Source organism: Bombus terrestris, chromosome 13 (genome assembly GCF_910591885.1).
Source record: "Bombus terrestris chromosome 13, iyBomTerr1.2, whole genome shotgun sequence".
Classification (NCBI taxonomy): domain Eukaryota; kingdom Metazoa; phylum Arthropoda; class Insecta; order Hymenoptera; family Apidae; genus Bombus; species Bombus terrestris.
In genome coordinates, this window is record NC_063281.1 from 9,506,778 (window position 1) to 9,531,842 (window position 25,065).

Sequence of the window (25,065 nt, forward strand, 5' to 3'; positions counted from 1 at the left end):
ATGAGGTTCGTGAGTTTTGTAAGTAATGTCGTTTCGTATTTTACATTTCCCTCGAAGGACGTCATTACGTCGCACAAGTATTTCGCGTCAAAATTTTGACAACTATTAACAGAGGAATTAAAAATCAGTAAAAACATAGAATATCGGGAAACGACAAATAACGTTCATCGACAAGTATGATGAAACTTCTGCGTTTTGGACCTACATATGCTTGCATTATTACAACTATGTTGCAGCTTCTATGTACATTTTCGGATTAGTTTCAAACCCTACCAATATAATCATAATATAACCAAGCGACAATGAAATTTCCAAATGTTCTACAACATAATAATATATAGTAAGAGATTTTAAAGTGATAAATCTAACTACCTTTAGTTTATATACATTTCATGCTACACGTATCTGTGCACACTGTACAGTTACACATACTTGGATATATTTAACAGTACAGGAAACGTTCCTTACTGTAGAAAAGTACTTCTGTCACTGTCGTTCACAAGAGATTTCTACAGGTGTTCGAATACTATCGCGAGCCACTGTATATGTTCCCAATGGATCGATAACCTTTGACATAGACACTTATCGATGGCCAATCGATGTTTTGTCCCATTTTAATCCACCGAGTAACAACAGGCTTCTCGATTAACAAGTTCGATCTGAACGAGCCAACCTTCGTTCCGCAATGTTTCAGGTTCCTGAACAAGAGCAGAAGCCAGGCGGCGATGATGGCGAGCCGGGAACGAGAACGGGAGCGCGAAAGAGAACGAGAACGAGAACGAGAACGCGAAAGGGAAAGAGAACGGGAGAGAGAACGCGAACGAGACGCGGACACGGAGGTCGATTCGCCGCTGTCGACGAGGTCACGGTACGCCGCGTTGAAAGAGAGAAGACAACGGCTGGCTCGGTCCAGAAGCTCGCACAACTTCGGCGGAGATGACCTCGACCTCGACGAAGAGCCACCCTCTCCGACGACCCAGTCGCCGAACGCTTACTTGGCTGCCAAGTACGGAGCCGGCTCTGAACTGGCCAGAAGTCGGAGTACTCACGCCTTAAAGTCGAGAGAACCGAGTCCAGAGCGTGATAGGGTTGGCACAGAGAAGGATGGCGCAGCTTTGAGTTCGTGGGCACGATACTTGAAGAACAAATACGGGAATCGCACCACCAAAGACAAAGAGCCCTCGTCCTCCGCCTCGACGATTCCATCATCGAGGTACGGTATTAACGTTGAGTGCTTTCACGGCTTTTGTGGTCAAGCCGGGTTGTTTATGTTCGTATCTAATATTTTTACTGTTCTAGCTCGTCAAAAAGCATAAAAAGATTTTGTATCGATTTTTGTAAAGATGTATTGGAATAGTGAAATATGAAATTGGAACACATTGAAATGTGTCGCAAAAATGAATTATTATATTATATTAGGTTGATTGAAAAGCTCGTAGCTTTTTTGATTAAAAAAAAAAAAACCGAACAGATTTTCAAAGAGAAATTGGTGAAAGTATTTGATAAATTAATATGTTATGTACTATTCGGTGAAATTGATACTGTACGGAAATGAATTACCTTTGATTCTTTCAAGTTTCGTTACGAATTTTCCAAACAACTCAATGCCATCAGCTTTTAAATCAAACGGTCGAAAGATTTTTCTGGGAAGATACAAATGTGCAAATGAAGTTTCATACTCGCGGTATAAATATTCACAGAGGTTGAAACGATTAAATTGCTTCGATCAACGATAAAGGAATTTCCCTTTCTCAAGACACGAAAGAATCGTTCTTTTAATTTTATTTGCAGTGGAAGCACTACCTCGAGGAGATTATCGCTGGGACTACCTTTGAGGCACGGTGGTCAAACATCCTTCGAATCTTCCGACGACGATCAAAAAAACCCGTCAGGCTCCCCCACGTCCCCTACAGCAGCTCCCGTTATACCCGCGGCAGCAGGTTCCTCCACTAGGTGAGTCTATTTATCATTTAAGCCTGTCACAAGCCACATTGATCAACTTGGTAAATTGAAAGATAAAAAAAAAGCAATCATGTTGCAAATATTATTTTTAAATTTACTTCTTCAAATTTTCTATAATTTGTATCATCCTCTTGCAATAAATAAACAATATCGATTGTTCCTTGAGAATGGAACGTTAATCGCGTTTACTTTGCAGCTGAGATTAAGACCAGCGTGAGGAATGCGGGCTCGATCGAGTCATTTCGAACAGACCCGACAAAATCATGAAAATAAGCACGCGTATTGGCCAAAAGTGCCACGTATTCAAATAAAACAACATAGCAACGCGTAAGGGTGAACGATAGAGAGCAGCACATTCTTTGTCCCTGTGTCAACCCGCTAGTTATCTTTTCAGCTCTAATGCAGTACTTATGTAACGAAACTGAAAAATTGCAACAAAATGTAAAATTGACCGGTTTGGCTTGTGACAGGCTTGTTTAAACAGATGTGAATAAGCAATATGAAATTTTCATATAAGGAAATGGTTGTTGGAATTTGACAGCAATGGCCGGAGGAGTCACTACTTGCTGAAGCGGCGGCAGCTGTTCAAGTTCGGGATGCGGGGGAGCGAAGCCGGATGCTTTACCTGGCCGAGAGGCCTCGCGGTTGGCCCTGACAATTCCATCGTCGTAGCCGACAGCTCTAACCATCGTGTTCAAGTAATTCGTCCTCAAAAATAGCTTAGAGATTTCTCATATTGCGTGATGAGTTCGTAAAGTACATATTCTTCAAAACAATCAAATCGAAGAGCGAATAAAATTTATTACGCGATCTAATAACACGTACTGTTGTTTAAAACAACGTCATCGTCAATGCCGGAGAAAGCTTTTTGACGATATAAAAATGGAGGAAGATTGATCGATGTATTGAAATATGGCGTTGAAATTTACAGGTATTCGACGGTAATGGGAACTTCATGAAGGAGTTCGGAACATATGGCAGTGGCGAGGGTGAATTCGATTGCCTCGCCGGGGTGGCGGTTAACAGGATCGGACAATATATCATCGCGGATCGTTACAACCACAGAATTCAAGTTCTCGATCCTTCCGGTCGTTTTCTGAGAGCTTTTGGATCCCAAGGGACCGCCGATGGTCGGTTTAATTATCCTTGGGGAATCACCACGGATGTTCTTGGATTTATTTATGTGTGCGATAAAGAGAACCATCGCGTACAGGTACGTGTGTTCGCGATTTTGTTATTTATTTTTCTTTCTGTTATAAACTGTTCGGAGAATCGTATAAGAAAAGTGCAAGGCATAAAACGGCAGCGTCAATGCGACAACATACACGAGACCCTGAAAGATATCACACTATGTGAGACTTCTTTACCTATATTGTATTGTGAACATACGATAATGATACAAATATGATGTTAGTTTCAGTGTTCATTAACCCTTTTCAAGCCCTCACTATGTGTACCTAGACTTTGTATAGTTAATCCTGAATAAAAAGCCTTAAAAAAAAGACTTTTTCTGAAATAAAAAAACATTAATTTCGAGTAATTCTCTGTTTGAACCCCCCGAACTCATGGAAATGAGAAACGTGAGAGCAGCTACGGGTGAACGATCACAGTTCTTCTATAAAAAAAAAAATTTAAAAAAAGCATTAGTACGAAGGGAAAATGATGCTTACTTGAGACACACGGCGTTCGACAATGGACGAAACGTGAGTTATTTTACAGCGAGAATACTAAACACGTAATCCCTCGACTGATACCCTTTGCGATCTCCAACCTCTTAGGTTTGTTTACAAAGGTCGATTATCCGCTAATTGGTGTGTGCAAGATATCTTGTGGTAGCGTGTCGTGTAGGAAAAAATAATCCAGAAACTGTAATCAAATTTCTAATATAAAGCAAATAATCTCTGTGTAACGAAAGCGTCTGTATGTTGAATTGTATCATTCGTACAATCGCTGTAACAGTATATGTTTTCGCAGGTATTTCAGTCAGACGGTACGTTCGTGGGCAAATTCGGTTCGTGCGGAAGCGGACGTGGCCAATTGGAACATCCTCACTATATCGCGGTGAGCAACACGAACCGCGTGATCGTCAGCGACGGCAACAATCATCGTATCCAGATATTCGACGTGAACGGCCACGTGCTGACCTCCTTCGGATCCGAAGGTTCCGACGAAGGTCAGTTCAAGTTCCCAAGGGGTGTCGCTGTTGACGATCAGGGCTACATCGTCGTCGCCGACTCCGGTAACAACCGGATACAAATATTCAGCCCAGAGGGGGCGTTCCTCAAATCTTTCGGCGGATGGGGCAGCGGTGACGGTGAATTCAAGGGTCTAGAGGGTGTTGCTGTCACATCGACCGGTAACATCGTCGTATGCGATCGCGAGAATCACCGCGTTCAAGTGTTCTGATTTCGTTTCGTTTCGTTGTGTTCTCTCTTATTTCTTCTGTGATTCGTCGACCAAGGACGTCGAACGATCGCAAAGGAGGGCTGTTTTAAGAAAACAAATTCGGTATTCTAAACGGTATTTTTCATGGTACTTTGGATTTTTGGTCGTATAATTAGGACGAGCAACACTGTGGTCCATACTTTTGATCAGAAGGGTTTCCAAAGGTCGACGAATATCGCGTGGAAAGAACGAAAAGCGCGCTTCGACAATGAATGAATGAGACGTCGCGTTAACTGCTTGCTTGCGTTAGAAATTAACATGTAGCTGTGTTGTGCTGAGCTAATCATCTTACGGGGAAGCCCTTTGACACGGAGACCATGGAAGCTTCGATCTTTCTTTCGAGAGATAATATATTGAAACGATTGGGTTGGAAATTTCGTATTCCATTTTAATGTATGGCTTCGACGCGAATACGTCTGTGGCCGAGACGAATCGACGATGGAACCGAAATGAAACTCTTGGACGTCGGCCAATTTACGGAGTTTAGCTTGAAGAATGAAAAAAGAAAAGGAGAAAAAAAAATATCATTTTGTCTGTTCTTCTCTCTCGTCTTACCCCCTTTCTCTCATTCTACCATCTTCCTCGTACGCACATCATAACCGCGTAACTTAATTTAATTTATACTCAAAGTGACAACAATACAGTTTGTACCGTTTGTATGCTTCAAATAAATTGTTGCGGAAGTAATAAAAGAGAAACGAGAAAAAAGGACGTGTCTTGTTTTATTCTGTGAAAAACTTTTTATTCGCTGAAAAACTTCCATTTAAAAAATGTCATGAAAAGAAATGCAAAAGAAAGAAGTCACCGGTCTCACCTTTTGTCGATCCATTGACAATCTCGATCTTAGAAAGCCAACTGTGGAAATTAAGAGGATTCGGTAGCTTATGTCTTGGACGAATGCCTAGAGCTAGAATAGACAAATAAGCGGGGGTAAGTCAAAAGGTAAGTGAGTCAATAAATATATAATTTATTAAATGCAATGATGAAATGGTGTAACAATAGGGGGCGGGCGAACGGCGATCATAGGATCGCCATAAGGGCGGACAAGAGGGAATACGCTGCCCCGCCCAACACCCCCGGATCGGAAATATAGATAAAATATTTTCGTTATTATTTACAATATTAGTTGAACGTTAGTCAATAAATAATAAACAGTGGCGTAATCCTTTATTTAATATAATTTAATAATGTAATATTACGTTTGCGATAATAAAAATATTACAAGAGATGGAGCCTTTACCATTATTCGTTTCCACTAAAAGTAGCACGAACTTGTTTAAATTATTGCAGCCATCGTTCCAAAATTCACGCGATCAGACAGATCCCCTTGAAACCGTGTTTGACCACGTGTGTCGACGATCGATATTCGTTCAAGAAACCTTTACTGCCATCGTTCCACGGCAAATGATAAGTATCCAAGAAAATCAGCTTTCGTGAATTTTCGAACGTGAGTAAACATCGGCTGGATGTAGATGTCGAAACAGCTGTCGAAACCATCAACCTTCCGGGATAGTCGCTCTTCGCGAAATCGAATGGGATTTAACAAATTAATTAATCGGCGTTACGCTTCCTCGATATCCGTATAGAAAAACCGCATAGACGGCGCGGAACGTCGAAACAACGCCACGCCGCCGGATTATCACAACGAAAGTACGCGACATGCTTGGACGTTATTATCGAGTAAAATACAGAGGGTTGATACCTCGATAAGACTAGAAATATGTTTATGTAACGCACGGGCCAGGCAGGCAGCAAGCAGGTACAAAGTGACCGTCTTAATCAAGGAACAGTGAGTAGAACATGAGCTAGGCACCGATATCCGATCGTTTCGACCTTTTCGACATCGTGATACAAACGTCCTACAGGATGACCCGTGATACACCAACATGACGTCAAGATCGAAGGTGTCGCATCTCGTAAAAACGCGTGGACATACATCTTTCCGCAAAACTTTTTTTGTACAATATCTTTTCTTCGTGATGTTACTCGTAACGTGTATATTCCTTTGTTTCCTGATAGATTCAGAATGTTGCGTGTCGCCGATAGAACTTGTTTACTCGTGAAGAAAATGAATTTTTTATCTCTTCGAGGATAATCACGTGCCTGTGTAATTTGAAAACGCCAATCGATAGATGATTCTCGGTCGTGCTGGTTTATAACGAGGCATCTTACACGCGTATATATCTCGTGCGATTTTCTGGAGACTGGACAATTGGAAATATTCGAATCTATAGCGCGAATCAATCATTCCCAATCAAAGGAGAAGGTTTTTTTTTTTTGTTTTAATAGTTCCTCTATACCTACTGATTCGTCTCTGCATCTAGAAAGTTTAGTTTGAAAAGTGGCATGACATATTTTCTCATCTGTATCGAGTTTAATTAAGTAGTAATAAAGTTATAATTAATTATTTATATAATTAATTAAAGTGGCAGCAGTTAGGCCATGCGGCTCCTATCATCTAGTCGTCTTTGACTCTTGGCTTTCTTACGTAGATTTAAAAATTTGTTTACTTATTAAACTTTTATATTTTGAGAATAATTTTTATTAAGTGACTTTTAAAGTTTATGTATCCTCGAAGCGCCTACCCTAGCGATGTCTTTTAATTAATATTATTTTTTAGCATTTTCTCATTTTTTTCTTTTTAATCCCGCTGTTCTCCATACCTCGATATAATCTTGGTGTACGTGGTAATTTAACGCGATTCTAGAGTAATAATGGGGAACTCTGAAATATTTCGTCCGCGGCGCCGGCTTTTCCATCTGGGAACTTTTCTTAATCGCGACTGAAAAATACTGTGTGCAAATATTTTATACTTTTTTATTTCTTTTTATCTTTTTTTGTGTCTTTTTTCCCTTTTTGTTCGTTCGTTCTCGAATGTCGGAAAAGCGACGTAACCGCCTTATTTGAAGATCGGGCCACCGTCTCGGAAACTCTCGAAAAAAATCCGTTTATTTCGGCGTGTGTGCACGGAGCTCTAATTCCTCTCCTTTCTTTTTTTTCTTTTTACTTATTTTCGCTTTCTCAAAAAGTCAGAAATTTTTATGGTAAAATTCGAAAGTTGATTGCCACGCACGAAGTTGTACAAGCCCGACAGACTAAAAATATTCCTAAGGTGAGATTTCCTTTTCTTTCGCCATCGGCCACGCTCCCCCGTTTTTTTCATTTTAATCGACTTTTTTTTTTTGTTTGTCTTGTAATGTACTACATACTCGCTAGCCCTCGTTTAATAGTTTCTTAAATATGTAATAAGCAAAAATATGAATATAATAATAGTTTTGTGTATATAATAATAATTATTATTTTACTCGTCTCATTTTAAGTATCGATAGGATCGTGATTAATTAATTAATTAATTAATTAACAATGATTAAAAGAGTGTAAGAATTTGTTATTCTCTTTCTTTCTCTTCTTCCATTCGCATCCTTCCCTCTCATCATTATTTTTTTTTTCTTTTTTGTTTTCATTATCAACTAATAATTCTTTAAGCTTAATGGCATGAAAATGCTCGTTGGAATTGACTCGTGTGTACAGTTTATCATAATTCATTTTTCTTCTCTCTTTTCCATTCGCGCTCCGCACAATTATTTTACCTCGCTACAAAAACCTCATAGCTTGTCTTAAACACCGGAGGATCAACACAGGATTTCTTTACTTTTTTTTTTCTTTATTCTTATAAATCGAAGACGAGGATCAATCGGTCCATCTATCAACAGATTCTCCCGACAAATCTGACGGCGTAATCTCGACCCACCATACTGGATTTGTCTGTCTGTCTGTCTATCATTTTTTTTTTTTTTTTGCGTCTCGGCGACTCGCGTCCCCAATGGACGTTGAGACGTTCGATTTTTTGCGTAACTTTTTTTTCTTTAGTATTTTCTGCGGAAATACTTTCTTGGATCACCATTAATTTATCACAATAGATTTTTGTCTTCTTAAATCAATTTGAACGCGGGTACCACGGCTGTGCCCCCGTGCGCATATATTCCGCCTCGCTACGCCTTAATTTACCTCTATTTTTTAATTTTTATTCTTTCTTTATCTAAAGAACCTTTAAAAAAATCCCCTACTGGAGAGAGAAACGGTAGGTAGTTTTGTAACAATGTAATCGACTATCTTACCCTAATATAATTCTACAAAGTTGATTATACTGTGACTTTAAGCACAGCCCGTGGATGAAGTGCCCCTCCGTTTAAATAGAGAAAGGGCTCTTGATTTTTTTATGTTTTTTCTTTTTTGTTACTTTTACTTTTTACTTGTTTCTTTAAACTCTCTCTCTCTCTTTCTCTTTCTCTCTCTCTCTCTCTCTCTCGCTCTCTCTTTCTCTCTAGTTCTCTTATCTTTAATTTTCTCTAGCAGCCTTTTTTATTCACACGCTCACTCGTCCATGCTCTCTTTCTCTCTCTTCCTAGGTCTCAGATATACCAGATTTTTCCGAAAATAAGATGCTTCTTGTTCATCGACCTGAATTGTATTGCCTTTCTTGTTTAAAAGCGACAAAGAAAAATTGTATCGTGCAAGGAAGAGATCATCGCTGCCACCTAATTCAAATATTATGCAGTACCAATATCTCCTGAACGTTCACGTACAACAGATATTGCACCGTGTCATTACGGCAATGAAACATTCGCATCATGCTCGATCGTATTTAAAAAAAAAAAAAAAAAGGTAGAAAAGAAAAAGGAAATATAAAAAAACGTCGCGAGATTCGAGTCACTTTGATTCAAAAAATTCGATTTCGCGTAAAGCTGCGTTACAGCGAGGAACAAATAAAGAAATAGCGTTCGATGTACGACAGCAACGGATAAAAAACCTGCGCGTCGGATCTCGATCGCCTTTTTCATCCTTCTTTTTTAACGATAAATACTTAAATATTGAAGAAAAAAGAACAAGCAAATCGAACGTCATTCGTACTTTGGTGCTTGAAAATAACGCGCTGCGTAAAATACTTAATACATATATGCTTTCTCACTCTGAGATTAATACGTAAAAACATAAATTAAACTTCACAAATATGTAAATCGTACAAAAAGAAAGAAATGAAGGGAGAAATGAAAGTTCTTCTTCAACGACGTGTCCACGAGTCTCTTATCAATACTGTTCTCTGCTCGTCGTTGTCTATATCGAGTCTTGTACCATTTACGTAAGTAAAAAAAAGAAGAAAAAAAAAAGGAAACGAACAACAACGTATATAAGCTATTACACTATTGTCGCGTGAAACACTTCGACGGACACGCAACGCGAAAATAATGAATCTCTAGAACGGCTCGTTCAATGTACGGTGCCATAGACTTGCAAGGATAACAAAAAAGGTATGAAGAAAACTATCTATACAGTGTGCCAAAAATCAATGCAAAGTATAGTTGTTCTTAAAAAGGTTTCAGCAAAAAACATAGCCTCTTTCGTATTCTCAGTCGTAAAAGGTATTTGATACAATCGATGCCTCAAGCGGAGGACAACATTGCAATTCTACGAACATGCTTCGACCGATGCGATTCTTAATAAGATCTTAAATAAATTAATGCATTATCTATTATGCTTGAATCGCCTTGCACGTGTACGACGTCTCGTGTACGCGTGCTAGAGAGACCATGATAGACCACCTACCTCTGATACCACTTATCGTCAACGTCGACCGAAGAAACAAATGCAGGAAATAGGCATAAACGGCAGCGTCGAATAAACTGAAGCGAGAAATGAATAAAGTGGATTCAGGTGATGATGTCACGATCCTTCGGCTGAACTGTGGGTCAAAGATGCGAAAGGTGGAAATTGATGTTTAGATCAAAAAGGCAGGTACGTTATTAATCAAGGATGTAGAGAGCAAAGCGTGTCCGTGTCGTGATCGGTCGTCAAAGGCTTCTTGGACTATATTCCTGGAACCTTGGCGAACCTCGACGATTATTCCGTCGTAGCGTACCCCATGACGACCATTATCGAGTGGCTAGGCTCTATTACTTTGCTTCCGATGTATCATCACCGTTCTGTGTGCTGTTCGATCGACAGTCGATTAAGTGACCTCTTGGTTGGCGGCTACTAGGCTGGCCCCTGGGCTAGATGAGGGCGAGCTTTGGGGGACAGCAACCGCCCGTAAAATGCCCGCTGGCGGCCTCCCGTTCCCGTTTGCGGCGGCCCTGGCGTTCTGCAGCCTAATTCCAGAAATGCATTCGTTCATGTAGATCAAATTTACCGAGCTAACCTACTGCGAATGTGCATACATGACACTGAATGATCAAGCACTCTGAGGAACACGTGAACTACGAAACAAACGAGCGCATCTAACTCGGTAGAACCGCAATTAACACTTTGCTGGCAACGATTGAAGTACTTTGTATCACGATTCAAGGAACATTCTTCTCAGACATAAAGGATATAATTACAGTTTCCTAAATAAAGTACTCCAATTCCCTCTCTTTTCCTTTTCTTTCTCTATCTTCTTCTGTTCTTTTTTTTTTGTATAAACTAGTCTACAGAAGAGCAAAGTGATAATTGAAGAGAATATCTTCTCGTCTCTATGAGAAGCTCCGTTTATGATGACCGTTGCATGGACTCTGGTTACTTTCGTTAAGAACACGATTAAGACATATAAAACAGAAAACACAAAGCACCGGTCGCATTCCGTATAATAACACAGAAGCTAACCAAGATAATTCGTATCGGAAACAATAGTTCGTTATTCGAGGGTCGTGAAACAGGGTGCACTGATCGTCCTGGTGAAAGCGAAAGAGCGAGTATCCTTTAAAGAGATACAGGAGCGATAAACGAGCAGTGTTTGCCGCGCGACAATCGCCCTACTTGTTTTCGTTACTTACCGGTCGTGAATCGTCCCACGACAAGCTGCATTAGTACACACAGAAGAGGGAGACTTTAGAACTTTAGATGTCTTTCGTACGATAAGCCTTTCGTGTGCTAACAAGAAGTCTACATAACTAATAATGCGTGCACATCGTTGCAACAGGAAATGCAATTATGTGCACCGGACGGATACTAACTTGATCTTCGACTGCCGCATGAACTGCTGGATCTTCCTCGCAGCCTGATGAGCGGCCTGCTGATGAACCGCTTGCTGTCTGGAGCTAGCCGAGCCTGGACGTGAGCGATAATTCCTGTAGTTGCTTTGTATCACCAGAGCAGCCTTCGTAGCTTGTCTGCGAATAGGAAGAAAAGTAGACGCCCATGAAATAAGAACTTGCAGTGACACGCTTCGAGAATGCGTCGTGTATGTATATACATAATGGACAAGAGCGAAAGAAGCGCAAGGAGGGTAAGCTTTCATCTCAAACAAAAGTCGTATTAATTTAATGCCAGGTTAATTTTGTATTCAGGACGCCGCAGCGGAGGTAAGGAACTTCCTAAAGTTTTCGGATTATTTACGATGCCAATTAAAAGTTCACCTCCCTCTCCGTATCACCCCTTAGAGGTAGATGGAATGAACTTTGGTGAAATCCGTCCGATTCAACTGGATCGTTAAATTGGCCCCGCGGTGGTACGCCTTGTCCTCCCATTTTATTAATTGCAGCTTATTAAAACTAACGTTCAACTCAGCGAAATACCAACGAGAATTTAACTATTCGAACGAGCCGGTGAAAAGTTTCGTGGCGACAAGATTTCGTACATTTAATCGTTGTTATTATTTTCAACCTCGTGTCCGTATTATATAACGATGGAAGTTAAACCCTTTCGTCCGGGTAAATCGGGAGGATAAAACGAAGAGTAAATAATACGGCCGCGACGTGTTAAGCTAAAAACAGATTACCTAAAATAAGCGTACTGTTTATGTCGACGATAATATTGTTGGATGAGTACTGCAGCGTGCCTCTCCGCTTCTTCCTGCCTTTGACGTCCCTTGTAATTTCTGTAGGCTTTCTGGATCATTCTAGCGGCGTGATAAAGCTCTCTTTGTTCTCGATCGGATAGAGTAAGTCTGCTCAGATCCGCTTCGTTCCCGTCACCGTTTCCGTTATTTCCACCTGTCACTGTTCCGCAAATTCCAGAGCCCATCACGCTACCGAACTTCCGATCTCCACCGGTCGAATAGTACTGGCCGTTATGACCGTTATTTCCGTCAAGCTGCAACTGCAGCTGTAAGAATTCGCAGAAGTCGGCCGTCGTAGGTGGTGGAGATGGCGAGTCCGGTGTGAGACAGCTGCTTGATGGACTCGAGGGACTAGCATCTGCGTCAGCATCCGAAACTGATGCCGCTCCTCCACTGCACTCACGATACGAGTCGAACAATTCTCCAGAATCGAGCGGCTATAAGAATTACCACCACCATGCGATATGAATCTCATTCTACGAAGAATTTTATTTTAAGAGTACGGTAGGTAACGTGTTGCTTAAAGGATTTCTGATATAATTTCAAAGAGAAGAATAGTGCATAGATATAGGACTAAGATATACTGAATGCTTACCATTTGCTCCATCAGAGCATCTTCTAGAGATGACAAGGGCGGTGCCGGGGGAGGTGGTGAGGAAGAAGACGGAGAATCACCTTCCGCTCTCTTGATCCTTTCCGGTAGCGCAGCTATAATTTGCTCAGCCAATGTCAGCACCCTCGCGTCTTCTTCCCCTATAAAAAGGAATCACCACCCTAGCCAAACTCGAAAAACGTATTACAGGACCGCCGAAATCACATTGATCACAACATCGAGGATTTTTTGTTCGCTTTTTTTTATCTGTTCGTTTTTTTATTTTAAAGCCGTGAACGTATTTTTACGATGAACCAAATCGGACGTTAATAAAACGTGTAACACCAAATATTGCGGATTATTTCGTTTTTATATATATATATATGCAGTGGAGATCTCTACATGACACGAATCGAACGTCTTCAAACAGGCAAATCAGATGGCGAGCGTAGACGTTTTTCTCAGCTTGTTGAATGTTCCGTTCTACGGGTGATCTGACGTAACCCGTGGTATTTTGACAATGTGTGTTTTCCGGATTTAGCTCAGCTGTGCAAATCACGTGTTCTCGTGTAAATTGTCTCGTAGGTTCCAATGTTTTATTGATTGATTATTATTATTTTTATTATTAGTATTTTTGTCACGGATATCCGTTTTAAAACTTGTCGACATAGCCCAGAGACGAGGACTGTCTATCTCTCGGAGAATTGGTCGGCAGCCGATAATAGACGGCTAAGAAAGTTTTAGACGTTACACAGCAATCATCCAACACCAGCAGTTACGAAGGCCAAGCAACACCAATACTGCTTTAAGCTGCAAGAGTTCAGAGGAGTTAGAGGACAGCGAGCCTGGACCATTATCCGGTCGTCTCGTACGCATAGACAGAGAGACAGAAAAAAAACAGAACACTGTGTGTGTACGTGTGTGTAATGTAATGTGTGAGAAATAGAGATAGAGAGAGAAAGAGAGTAAGGGAACGCAGTTTTAGCTAGGAATACTACGGATCACAGCCCGCGCAGTACTTGTTTATCTAGGCCGATGAATCTATAAGTGTAGTATTAGAAACAGACAGAGTTACAAATATATATGTATATATATGTATGATATATAGTTACAGATAGACAGGCAGACAGACAGACAAATAGAAGGGGAAACGAGGAAGGTACGGACCTACAGTCTCCTGAGGGGTCGGAGCGCTTTCCATTCCCTGCTCGCTGAGGGCTAATGACGAGTCATCCTCTTGCAACAATTCCATGTTGTCCAGCAGCGGCGAGCCACCTGTGTTTTTCGATAAACCCCTTAATGCTACGTTTCCTGATTAATTTTACGCTCGCATGAATTACGACCTTGTACTCTAAATCTTACGGGGCAGAGATATTTTATATGGCGCGGGTCTTTATAGGAAAAGGAACTGTGATTTACGTGTTGGACGTGAATGTATGTGCGTGTATATACGGAAGAGGGCAGTATAATAGCAAACGAGACTAACACAACGCAAGATCGAGACCGCTGTCTTGAGATGGCCTCCTAGGACTAGGGCTGGCGGGTCGCAAGAAAAGCCTCTCGTCTTGTCTTCTCGCTTCGAGTCGATTCAATTCTTCTGCAATCGCCGTGTGACCGTTCTCCGCCGCTAACTCGGTCGCGGTTCTGTTCTGACAATCCCTCACGCGAAGTGCCATTGCGTTCCATCTGTGTAAATAGACAGATATTCGCAACACGAACTCAAACGAAATGAAATATTTCGTGACACTCGATATTAATGCCGATTTCAAGAAAAAAGTATATGTACCTATAGAGGATCCGGGCTGTATCCGCGTGCCCCGCTGCACAAGCCCAAGCAAGCGGTGTGAGACCGGCGCTATCCTGCCTCAGGGCATCAACTTCGGCATCTAATACGCTACTAGGATTTTCCGCTCTCCAGTGAAGGAGAGCGCAGGCTAACCTGGAGTAGCCCAACCCAGCGGCCAAATGTAGAAGAGTAGGGCCGCCGGATTGTAATGGTTCCGCTCCGGCTCGCCACGGACGGACAACAGCATCCTGAGATATAGATGATCTCCATTTAAAGGGTCAAGGATGTTGGAGGTGCTAGCTAAACAAAGTACTGACTTGACAATATGCCACCAGCCGCTCTTCTAGATGAGCTGCGGGAGATGGAGGACCAGGTCCTTGCAAACGGGACTCCACATCCGCCAAACGATCCAGAAGAGCTCGTTCCGGACTAGGCTCGGATGTCGGTGCCCGACGATACTCGAAAGCAACGCTATCGGAAACAACGAAGCCGTCACACGCCACTTGAAGAGATGCTATTCCCGGAGCATGGGCTGGGCAACGACACCGCAACACTCCTGGTTGTACCAAACACGCTTCAACCGGCTCCGCATCGAATAACACCGAATAAGATTGAGAATTACTCCCACCAGTCCACGGACCAGCGACCAATACCTAAAACAGTAAGTAAATTTTCGCTGCTTTTTCTTGATTAACTTCTAAGCTTCAGCTTATGCATCTACGTTGCATTATCTTCCATTTGTATTAACCTTCGAAAATTCTTCCAGCATACATTGGAATTTTACCTTTCAACTGAAAAGAGACATATTCTAATCGAGTGACTTTCGTGACTTTCAATCAAATTATACACAACTGCATTCGAAGAAAGAACCAATATGCGTCGGACTAAGGTTGAATTAATATCAAATACATGAAACTCACCTTCACACCACCCTCGGTGTAACTCCACTCCGGACTATACTCTGCAATATGGACGGTTGTTCCAGGATGACATCCCACGTCATTATCAGATCCGCCTCTTTCTTCAGCCTTAGTCTGTTCAGCTTCGAAATCGTGAAGCTCGGGTAGGTCACCGAATACGTCAAACGCGTCTAAATTAACTAGAACATCGTCCGATGAATCGATGAAATCCATTGGATTGATCATGCTGTTGTCTGCCGGAGAAGGCGACGGAGACGGTGGAACCATGTTGGCGGACAACGTTCGCTGAATATCCTCTTGACTGAGGTCCAAGGTCTCGGCGAAGTCGGTGACCTCGGGACCTGTGCCACCGATTGGCAACGATTGTACCGCAGAACGATCCATACTTTCTTGGGCGTCTATTTCCTGTTGGGTCTGTTGTTCTCTGTCCACGCTCGTCTGTTGTACAATTTGTTGCTCCGTAACCTGTTGCATCTCCACTTGTTGACTTTGCTGTTGTTGCTGTTGCTGCTGCTGCTGTTGTTGCTGCTGCTGCTGTTGTTGTTGTTGTTGCTGCTGCTGCTGTTGTTGTTGTTGTTGATGGTGATACGGTTGGCTGTTGAGAATTAGAAGACCGCCACCACCTTGGATTTGTTGCAAACTTAAAACTAGAGGAGCCGGTTGTTGGCTTTGAGCCGTGTGGGAATGTCTTGAGTATACGCGAGGAGCCGGTGAGGCTGTTGTTGACGATTGCTGACCTCCGGTAGTCGAAGAAACCTGATTATTAAGACGAATATTAAATACGAACAAGTATCGAACAAAAACAGTACAAAAACGAGAATGTAGAAAATGAGAACCTGAATTGTAGATATGGTATTGTCGATCAATATACGTATACCTATCATTGTAATCGCTAGACTGTAGATTTTTATGCCATTATGAGACATTTAAAGGTACGAAGACGTACATAACGTATGAATTTGCATAAATATCCAGAGTCTAATTTTTCTATCGTCGCTCTAAAAAATCGTCATCTCATCTCAGCACAGCACTCAGATCCACCGAACACGTACCTGATTGTCCGGTGTTAGTCTCCTAGGTGCAAGCTGAGTGCTAGTGGTAGAAGAAGTGGAAGATGCTCTCTGTCTGTCCAATAATTGAGAAACTATCATGTCGACGGGATGATTCGAGTGTTGTGTAAGATGGGGATTATTAGGATCGTCATCTCCACCGAGGAACATGGGTCGAAGCTGGGAAGCCAGCTCGTCTCGCGTCCACTCCTTCTTGTCTGGCGGCAGTGCGAGACACGGTGGCAGCGCCGCGAGCTTTGCATCACCGTCCGGGTAAGGAACGTTTAAGTAGTGAACGAGGACGACGTCTGGATTCTGTAGTAGCCAATAACATCGCCGATGAAACGTCGGGAGGATCGCCGAGTGCACATAACAGCCATAGATGCACTCGACTCCCTGTACCTAAGATTTCATCCAACAAGCAAATCTCACTTTTTCAAACTCGATTCTGATGCGCGTCGATTTTCATCCATAAACGAAAAAACTACCTTCAGTTTCATGTGATCCTCTCGTGTAGTTTTACCATCTTTCCGTTTCTTCCAGCAATAACCGTCCCGTCGGTAACGGACTTTCTTTCTCGAATACAGTAACATCGAACCACTTCGAGGTCGTACCTTTACCTCCCGACTTTGCCATTCCGCGTGTCTTTGGAAACTGATCAAGATGGCAGCAATTTCCTGATAACAAAACCAAAGCATTTCAATCTATGCAAGTCCTCGTACATCGTTTTATTTGTGTCATAAACTGGTACTGTATGCACGACACGTTATGACAATGCAACTGCAAACTCCTCCAGATGACGAGGATAAGACAATCTCGATTGAAGTAGGATATGCGAATTCGAAAGAGCACATAGACACTTCTCAGTCAGTTTCGCTGACATCTGCTCCGTCCAAGGTTTTCGCTTACTTTTCAAATCGTGCTGATACATCTTTCCATCTTCCTTCGATTCTCATCTTCGTGAAGATACGAACGTCGCGAAACGAGACGGATATTTCGCGACTAGTGGTAGAAATCTTTCGAATGAAATCTAGATCTTGAAAATTATACAAGAAAATATACCAAGACCTCGTTAATCTGAACAGGTCGAGCAATAAATCAATTCAGATACCAGAGATATATTCGTCGGCTAATTCCCCCAACTCTTGTTAATTCTGACGATAGAATTTAGCTGTTAAGATCTCAAATGTTCCTTCTTTGATGAATAAAATTCATTTTGAATATAAAAATAATTACATATAACACAGATCGAGTGTGAATGATATAGGGTATACAAGGTGCTGCTTTAAATACCAAATGTCACTATAAGAAATCGTAGCTAGAGATAACTCTTTATCCCATAAATCTCTCTTCCTGGCCAATATAAAAAATTCTTCAACGTTCCGTGCAGAGCGTTTTCTAGCCTAGTTACATTCATAGATATGAAAAGTAATGCGCGTGTTTATTTCCTTCATGTTTACCTACTACTAATAATAGCAACTCGGATATTATACGGTTCTTTATTGATTTTCCGCGCAAAGAACCAACTAGTACAACTTTTGAAACGGAACGCATGATAATAGAGAAAAGGAACTCGAGTGCTTGCACGATAGAGAAAAAATCTAATTACCGGCGAACAGATTTTGCCTGCTTAATCGTGACACGTCGTTTTCCGCACCGTACGTGGCCTCAAGTTGACATGCAATGCAAGGTAGAAGGCTAACGTTACGAGTCGTGTACAAGGGAGAAAAAATGGGGTACGTAAGAAATTAGAAAGAATTCGGTCTTATAAATTTTTTTTAAATATCCACTGGCTGAGGATAGAGTGGGAGGAAGGCAGCCTCTTCGAGTAAAAAATTGAACACTCGTAGGTGAAATAAGCAGCAGGGGGCAGAAAGTGTGCGGCACGCGATCTCACGTGGCGTAATGCAAATCGAACGCCAAACTGCAACTGATTCGCTCAAACCGTAGAAAGGTGGCTGGCAATAAAATTCACGGTGTTGATATAAAGTTCAGCCAGCGCTTCGCGTGTCATTATCGTTCGAAAAGCGTTTCGCCCGCGATCAATTCAACGTGATAATTCGTAACGGCTGAGGGATCTCTCCGTGAGATTCTGCAAATGTCTTCGACGTAGCGCTCGGAATAGCACGGATACCGTGAGATAATTGAAGCTACACGACCGCAATGATCGAGGAATTTCGCGTACACTTTATACCGATAGATGGTTCCTGATTGGGGTTGCTCGGTTGGCAAGCTCAAACCACAAATCGTACATTTCAAATGAGGTATGTCAAGATTGCACTCGGTTGTGGCGCGGTTCCATCCGAAGGACGCGATCCTATTGGACGCGTAGAGACAGAGCCGCTCGTTAACGTTGCGTCCAGTTACGTAATAAAATTAGCGTGGAACCGTCGCCCTGAAAATGCATAATACGAAAAAAAAAAGTAGACGTAATAATTACCGAGGAACATTCGTCTCGCTGGGAAAAAGGTAATTGCTGAATAAAAAGAAGAGAAAGGAAGGAGGAAAAAAGGAGAGAGGAGCAAAGTATGGTTCAGAGTGCTTAATATCTTTGCACCGTTCCCATGGGTGGGCCTTCGACTTTCCAAAGGTTCTCCAGCGAACGTGGCCTGGATATAAATATTCTTAACGAGGGATGGATGAGAATGAGCGGAACGGGTAACTGGAGTGGCTGGAGAGGGGAAAACGGAATAAGAGCCCGGCGTACACCCGACAGCCAACCATTAGGCCAGCCAAGCGCCGACAGCGAAGCTAGATAAAGCTTGCCCACTATGTTGCATTGATTTACAACTGGTTAATTGATCATTTGCATTCTGTCGGGGATACATTGCGCGGTCACCCGTACAGAAACTAGAACTTCCAAAGGCGATTTTCGCCGTGAATTTCGCCAACACGTTCTCCAATCCCTTTAGCTATAATTACGAGCCCACTGATCAATGGTAGAAAAGGTCAAGAGAGGGACTCAAGATGGATGAATCGTATAATCGATGCTCGTTTTTCATTCGAATAGAATCGAAATCGCTTTCTATTTTGCGATAACGGTTACGTAAGAAACTAGTGGAATTATTACATTCCTCTTACATATTAATAACCTACCTAATATCTTATTTTATCAGTCGGGGATCAGCTACGAAATCTTCTTCACGCGAGGCAGCTACGTAAATTGATTTTCTATGCGTTGCCATATTTTGCAACGTGCCAGACGTGAAATGGGTCAGGCAACGTGGAGAATAGTTTAACTTGAAAGACGGCGTCTGACAGTGCATATCGTTATGTTGCGTGCAAGGTCGGCTTCCATGCAACGCCAGTCAGACTCACAAAATTTTTACCGTGATACTACATCTAATTGCGTAGTTAATATTCAAGTTCGTGTAAATCAAGCTTTTCTTTCGTTCTTAATTCTTTTAATTTATTTTTTAAGGACACACTTCTGGTAGGTCACATACACATACGTGCTAACTTTGTGTCGCAACGAATCCAAGTAACAAATTAATCTAAGAAGGTCGGTCGAAATACGTACTCTTTGAACAAAGACCGTATAGATCTCTCAAGATACGATAAAAGAGCCCATAGATTCCTGTATTCGGTTTAGCGGATACGTAAACGAGACACCTTCTGTCCCGCGTGTTACCGGAAAGGATGTATTCTCCTTGATTTACGAATGCAAAAGGACCGATAAATCGACCCTCCTTCCGACACCCTAAACAAAGGTGTTACGTCGTTCCAATGCTTCCCACTTACAAATACGTGCCAGAGACATTTCGGCGGTAATTGATAATCAATAGATAGAGAAAAGACAAACAGTGAAAATAACTGAAGATGAACGAAAAGCTTGTGTTTCGTAAACCGAGTGACGTACGAGTAGTTTGTGACAGTTATCGACAGACAGTAGTTTCACGCTGTTCGTCGATAACAATTTTTGTCACGAGTATATAAATGTTTCAGAACAGCTTTGTATTTACGAGGCAGTCTATGATAAAATAAACGTCACTTGAGAATGGCTTGCAAGTTCGAAGTCTCTGTCAGTAGTATAAGTCGGTATTTGTTCAGACGCAGACGGGAAGAAGCGACAAGAGCACGCGACGTAAGAACGTCAACGTCAAGCCGAAAACTCTCGTCAACAATATCGAAACATACTTGAGAGTTTCCTAACAGGGTGGAGACGCTTTAATGACTGGTGACGTCGGCCCAATGAAGCTCGCTTATTTTCCATGCAACTCGAGTCTCTCAGTGCTCGATCTCCTCTTTGACAAATTATGTGAGTGAAATTTTTGCAAAATGTGCGAGAAAACGATGATAAAATGCTATTATTACTAAATCTAGAAGCTTCACAGCGGACATACAATTTCAATAAACGTAAATACTGCATTCTCCGAAATTACATTCTCTCGAAACCGCGAAATCATTCGATTCGGAATTCGGTTCCCACGGTGGTCTAAATCGAAATACAGTGGTGGACCGAAGGAAGTTTATAAAATAAAGATAGAGAAATATTGGAATTTTAAAAAAAGATTGATTTATGTCAGATAAGTGCGATGAATAAATATAATATATATAACAAAATGGACGACTATTACCAGTATCATAGAAAATGTTTAATACGATAGTTACTAAAAAAAAAACTTCACAGTGTATCGATTTTAAAACTTTGTTCTGTCCGCCATATACATCTGAAAAATTACAACTGATGAGGCAAACATGCACTGATTGCTTCGAAAAATTAGTCAATTTCCTGGATACTTTGTAGCGCTCCAAATAAAAGGCAATGAGTATTTTCTTTTGAAATCAGACGAACGATGATCAAAAGCTGGTAACTAATTTTTCTTGATTTCGGGCGAAAGCTTGAAAATCAGCAAGTTTGAAACGAACGCAGTCGGAAATAAGCAAATATTAACTTCACAATAATAATAGTCGTATTTGCCGAAATCAATTTCGGTGTTACGTCCAAATACAATTTACTGAAAAACGGTCGAAGCGGAAATTGCATTACTGGCAGTGCAAACTAACGTTTAATTGCGCCGACTGTCATTGTGTAGCCAGGTAAACTGTAGCTATTCAATGCATTTATACTCTGCTGCAATCGGAAATCAATAAGCAAACAGAAACATTGTTTTCGGATCGATTTCCGCTTACAGATAGTCCGTGCGGTTCCGTATGCTCATCAATTAAACGAAATGTTATCGCAGAAAACTAACGAAGGCACCGGCACCAACGTAAACTGAAAAATCCAACTGTAATCCGGAATGTTACAAAAACGGATTTCATTGAAAAAGAAAAAAATCACAGTTAAAAAGTTGGGCGCAGCTCTATCGTATATACAGTTTTGCTAAAGTATAACACTTGCTATGTTATTGGATTGCAGATGTTTATGCAAATACAGATAAGACAGATAAACAAGCCTTGAATGAGAAAACGCTTTGTTTCCTAAATTTAATAATATGTACTTCTACTATATTTACTTCTGATATTTTGTATATATATTTTTGCTTATTTATTCTTCTGATAAATGCACGAATATCAGCAGTTCAATCGTGACAATCACAGTGTGTCATCACGGTAATCTAATCTAAATAATGTAATAAAATCTCAGAATGTTAGTGTATAACGCATAAGATATTTCCATAAGTATTGAAATACTTTTGCAAGTCATTAGATATAGGATAACGCGAATCTCGAATAAACGAAAGAGCAGTCAATTTTTTATCATACTCTCAGTAATATCACGTACGATATTATAAATCACGTAAGTAGAACAATCAGTGACGTTCTAATTCACGGATAAACGTAAGAGATCCACGTATTATTTCGTGTTCCAGATTTCAAATACTTATTACTCTTTGTGGTCGGTTACCAGTTAATAAATCAACGTCATTAAATCTCATTACCGATGGCAGAAGTGCAAAACAAACGATGTTACTTCTCTGCTATATAGGTATGTGTTAAAAATTATTACTATAATTCTGCTTGCCGGAATATATTCACCGCGTTCTATGCTCCGTTACAAATGGGATTTCATCAGGCAACGATAGGAAGAGTGGAATGAGCACGACAGAAATCTTGGGAAGTTATCAGACATCGATTTGGATGCGAAGGGAAAACGAGAATACGTAAAGCCTGGCGATGTTGTTGGGAGGGAAAAAATCGATGAAGCAACCTGAGGCTACATACGTCTCTCTATTTTCTGGGCAATAAATTCCAGTCCTGTATAATCGGGGCTATTAAAAAAGTTAATAGGGAAAGTTTCGCCGGAAGAATTCTAGCAGCGAGAACGAAATTGATTCGCTTCGGTACAGAACAAAACGTAGAGCTCGACTTTTATGCTCGTTTGAAATTTAGACTTGATTGCGACCTGTCTCCAATAACAACTTAGAATTTGGCAACGGGTCAATAAAAATTCAACCCCAGCAACGGTCTGAACAATGGGCTCTTTGCTACGTCAATCGAATAAACTGAATTTCCATTTCCAACTAGTTGACCCGTTGGTTAGTTAATCTTTGCTCGGAGTTGCCGTGCAATCAAAAGTAGACTGCAAGTTTACCGCGCTCCATTTATCTCGTTCCAGTATATATTATTCGTGAAATTCTCAATGCTCAGCCATGAAAAATGAAAGAGGATGCAAAGTCCGATGATGATGAACACTCTGACGTACTCACGTATGCTGTCAGAGCGGTAGAGAGAAATGGCGTTGAAGTAGGGACGAAAGCAACACGGGAACCAGGGTAAATGGGTGAGGAGGAAGCAAGGCGAGAAAACAAGATCACGGCGGGTGTCGCCCGGTAAGGGATTTCGACTGCATGCAAGATGGTATAAACTTTCTCGTGTTACAAAAAGTTGCTACGTTAACTTCCTAAGAACTTCATCCTATGAATAGTTTCGAGAGCATGAATCGCTAATGTGCTTGGCTTTCATCCATTCCGCGGTTCTCCCTAGATAAGTGAAAAAAAGAAAAGAGAAAGACGGAAAAAAGATCGAGAGGGAAATGAATTGACGTAATATTAATAGCGATACTTTGTTCCCGCTTCGAATTTCCAAGAGACCCTATAACGTCACGACTCGTTCATATTTATGATACTAATAATTTCACGTCAAAGTTACGTCAACGTGAAAATTCAAACGATAGGTAATATAAAAAGATGATGCAGCGCTCGAGTTGACCTCATTAGCGATGCATATTACACCGCAATAGATAAGCGAAAGAAGAGGCAACTTGCACGCTTCAACGACCAGACCCCTCGATCGTTTCAAAACAAGCCGAAATTCCTCTCGACGAACAAATCAAACTTTGTGATCGATACTTTTACTTTCCATAATCCTAGGCCACGAGATGAATCTCAGCCGCAATATCAAGAAGCAAACATAATGGGAAGATTCGACGTTAGTTTATCGAATGGTCGCTACCTTTGCTTTTGTTATTGCCTATTCGGAGGGGGATTCTTGAAAGAAAAGAGGAGTAAGAGGGGAAACACCGAGAACGAAAGATCGGATGAAAAATAGACGAAGAGAGGAACGAATGAAAGGAGAGTTATCGTCGATGAAGGATAGCAATGGGGCAAACACGGGCTCGCAATTCGGTTCGACTCGACGGAACTGAAAACTCAACTCGGCTCGGCTGAGCTCTCTAGCTGGCTCCAGCTATTGATCGGAGGCCGACCGGGGTCAGAGTAGCAGTGGACTACATCGGTACACCTACGAGTGCACGGTGCTCCACGTGTTGGTATGTGCACTCCTGCACACTGATGTGAGCTTGCACACGGACGGACAGCATCTATCCTCTCTAACCACCGACGCTACGTACGAGCCACCAACGGCGTTGCGACGTCGCTATTTACTTTCCAGTTGTGCCTACTGAAATGCCGTGTAAATGTATATCCAGTTGGCGCTGCTAGGAAACTGTACGCTCTTTTGTTAGAATTCGACCGAGACATTATCTTTTTTTTAACCCGCTCCTCTTTTTCGCTCGCGTACTTCGTTGCATTTTCTCCGCTAGTATATAGCTTGCCGTATAGTTTAGTCTTTTCTTTTTCTTTGTTCTTAATGGGCGCCCGAAAAAGTTCAAGCATCGAGTGGTTTTATAGAATTTCAAGCTAAAAATAATCGTTTACCAACTTACCTCGTTGGTGTTCCATCGGTGCCTCTGAGTTGGAAAATGTTCAGCTCGTGGCAAGGTCTCCAAATTCTCCGGAAGTTTTATCGGATCTCCATCTAAACAGAACGACAACGAACACGATGAAAAAGCGTTCTCGATAATTCGAGATTTTTAGGTGAGGGTGAAATAGTTGTGAAAATTCAAAGAGATTCAATAATCTAATGGTCTCGGTAATGTACGTAAGTTTTCGATTAATTTTATCATTCGAGTGTTCACTAATCTGATTATTCCCGGTATCACGCGAGTTATCGTAATTCGTGCTCGCATATTTATTTCGACGAAAGCTTAGACGTTTGCATAACATATTATTAGTCATGTTTATATGCAACGGATCGAAGCTGTTATCGATCGT

The 25,065-nt window shown here is 41.4% G+C and overlaps 2 protein-coding genes across 13 annotated transcripts in view; one reads left to right on the forward strand and one right to left on the reverse strand.

Moving 5' to 3' along the window:
* The window catches only part of LOC100643462 (RING finger protein nhl-1), a 57,162-nt gene extending 52,044 nt beyond the window's left edge, over window positions 1–5,118 (forward strand). For 4 of the 7 annotated variants that reach the window (XM_048411378.1, XM_048411376.1, XM_048411377.1 and 1 more), the window contains one exon: window positions 695–1,084. In XM_048411378.1, the coding sequence (XP_048267335.1) occupies window positions 695–940 (246 nt within the window). In that variant the 3' untranslated portion in view covers window positions 941–1,084. Of the gene's footprint in view, window positions 1–694; window positions 1,214–1,791; window positions 1,954–2,479; window positions 2,661–2,893; window positions 3,176–3,936 lie in introns of those variants that run through there. The other 3 variants (XM_012315701.3, XM_012315703.3, XM_012315702.3) reach the window with 2 other exon arrangements.
* Window positions 5,119–5,358: 240 nt separating this feature from the next.
* LOC100647819 (calmodulin-binding transcription activator 2) overlaps window positions 5,359–25,065 on the reverse strand; it is a 40,437-nt gene continuing 20,730 nt past the window's right edge. For 3 of the 6 annotated variants that reach the window (XM_003400252.4, XM_048411380.1, XM_012315698.3), the window contains 12 exons: window positions 24,678–24,769; window positions 17,056–17,244; window positions 16,571–16,969; window positions 15,519–16,274; window positions 14,916–15,251; window positions 14,599–14,846; window positions 14,299–14,498; window positions 13,980–14,087; window positions 12,816–12,973; window positions 12,161–12,657; window positions 11,397–11,552; window positions 5,359–10,553 (listed from right to left, as the gene is read on the reverse strand). In XM_003400252.4, the coding sequence (XP_003400300.2) occupies window positions 10,415–10,553; window positions 11,397–11,552; window positions 12,161–12,657; window positions 12,816–12,973; window positions 13,980–14,087; window positions 14,299–14,498; window positions 14,599–14,846; window positions 14,916–15,251; window positions 15,519–16,274; window positions 16,571–16,969; window positions 17,056–17,244; window positions 24,678–24,769 (3,278 nt within the window). In that variant the 3' untranslated portion in view covers window positions 5,359–10,414. Of the gene's footprint in view, window positions 10,554–11,216; window positions 11,242–11,396; window positions 11,553–12,160; window positions 12,658–12,815; window positions 12,974–13,979; window positions 14,088–14,298; window positions 14,499–14,598; window positions 14,847–14,915; window positions 15,252–15,518; window positions 16,275–16,570; window positions 16,970–17,055; window positions 17,245–24,677; window positions 24,770–25,065 lie in introns of all 6 variants that reach the window. The other 3 variants (XM_048411382.1, XM_048411381.1, XM_048411383.1) reach the window with 3 other exon arrangements.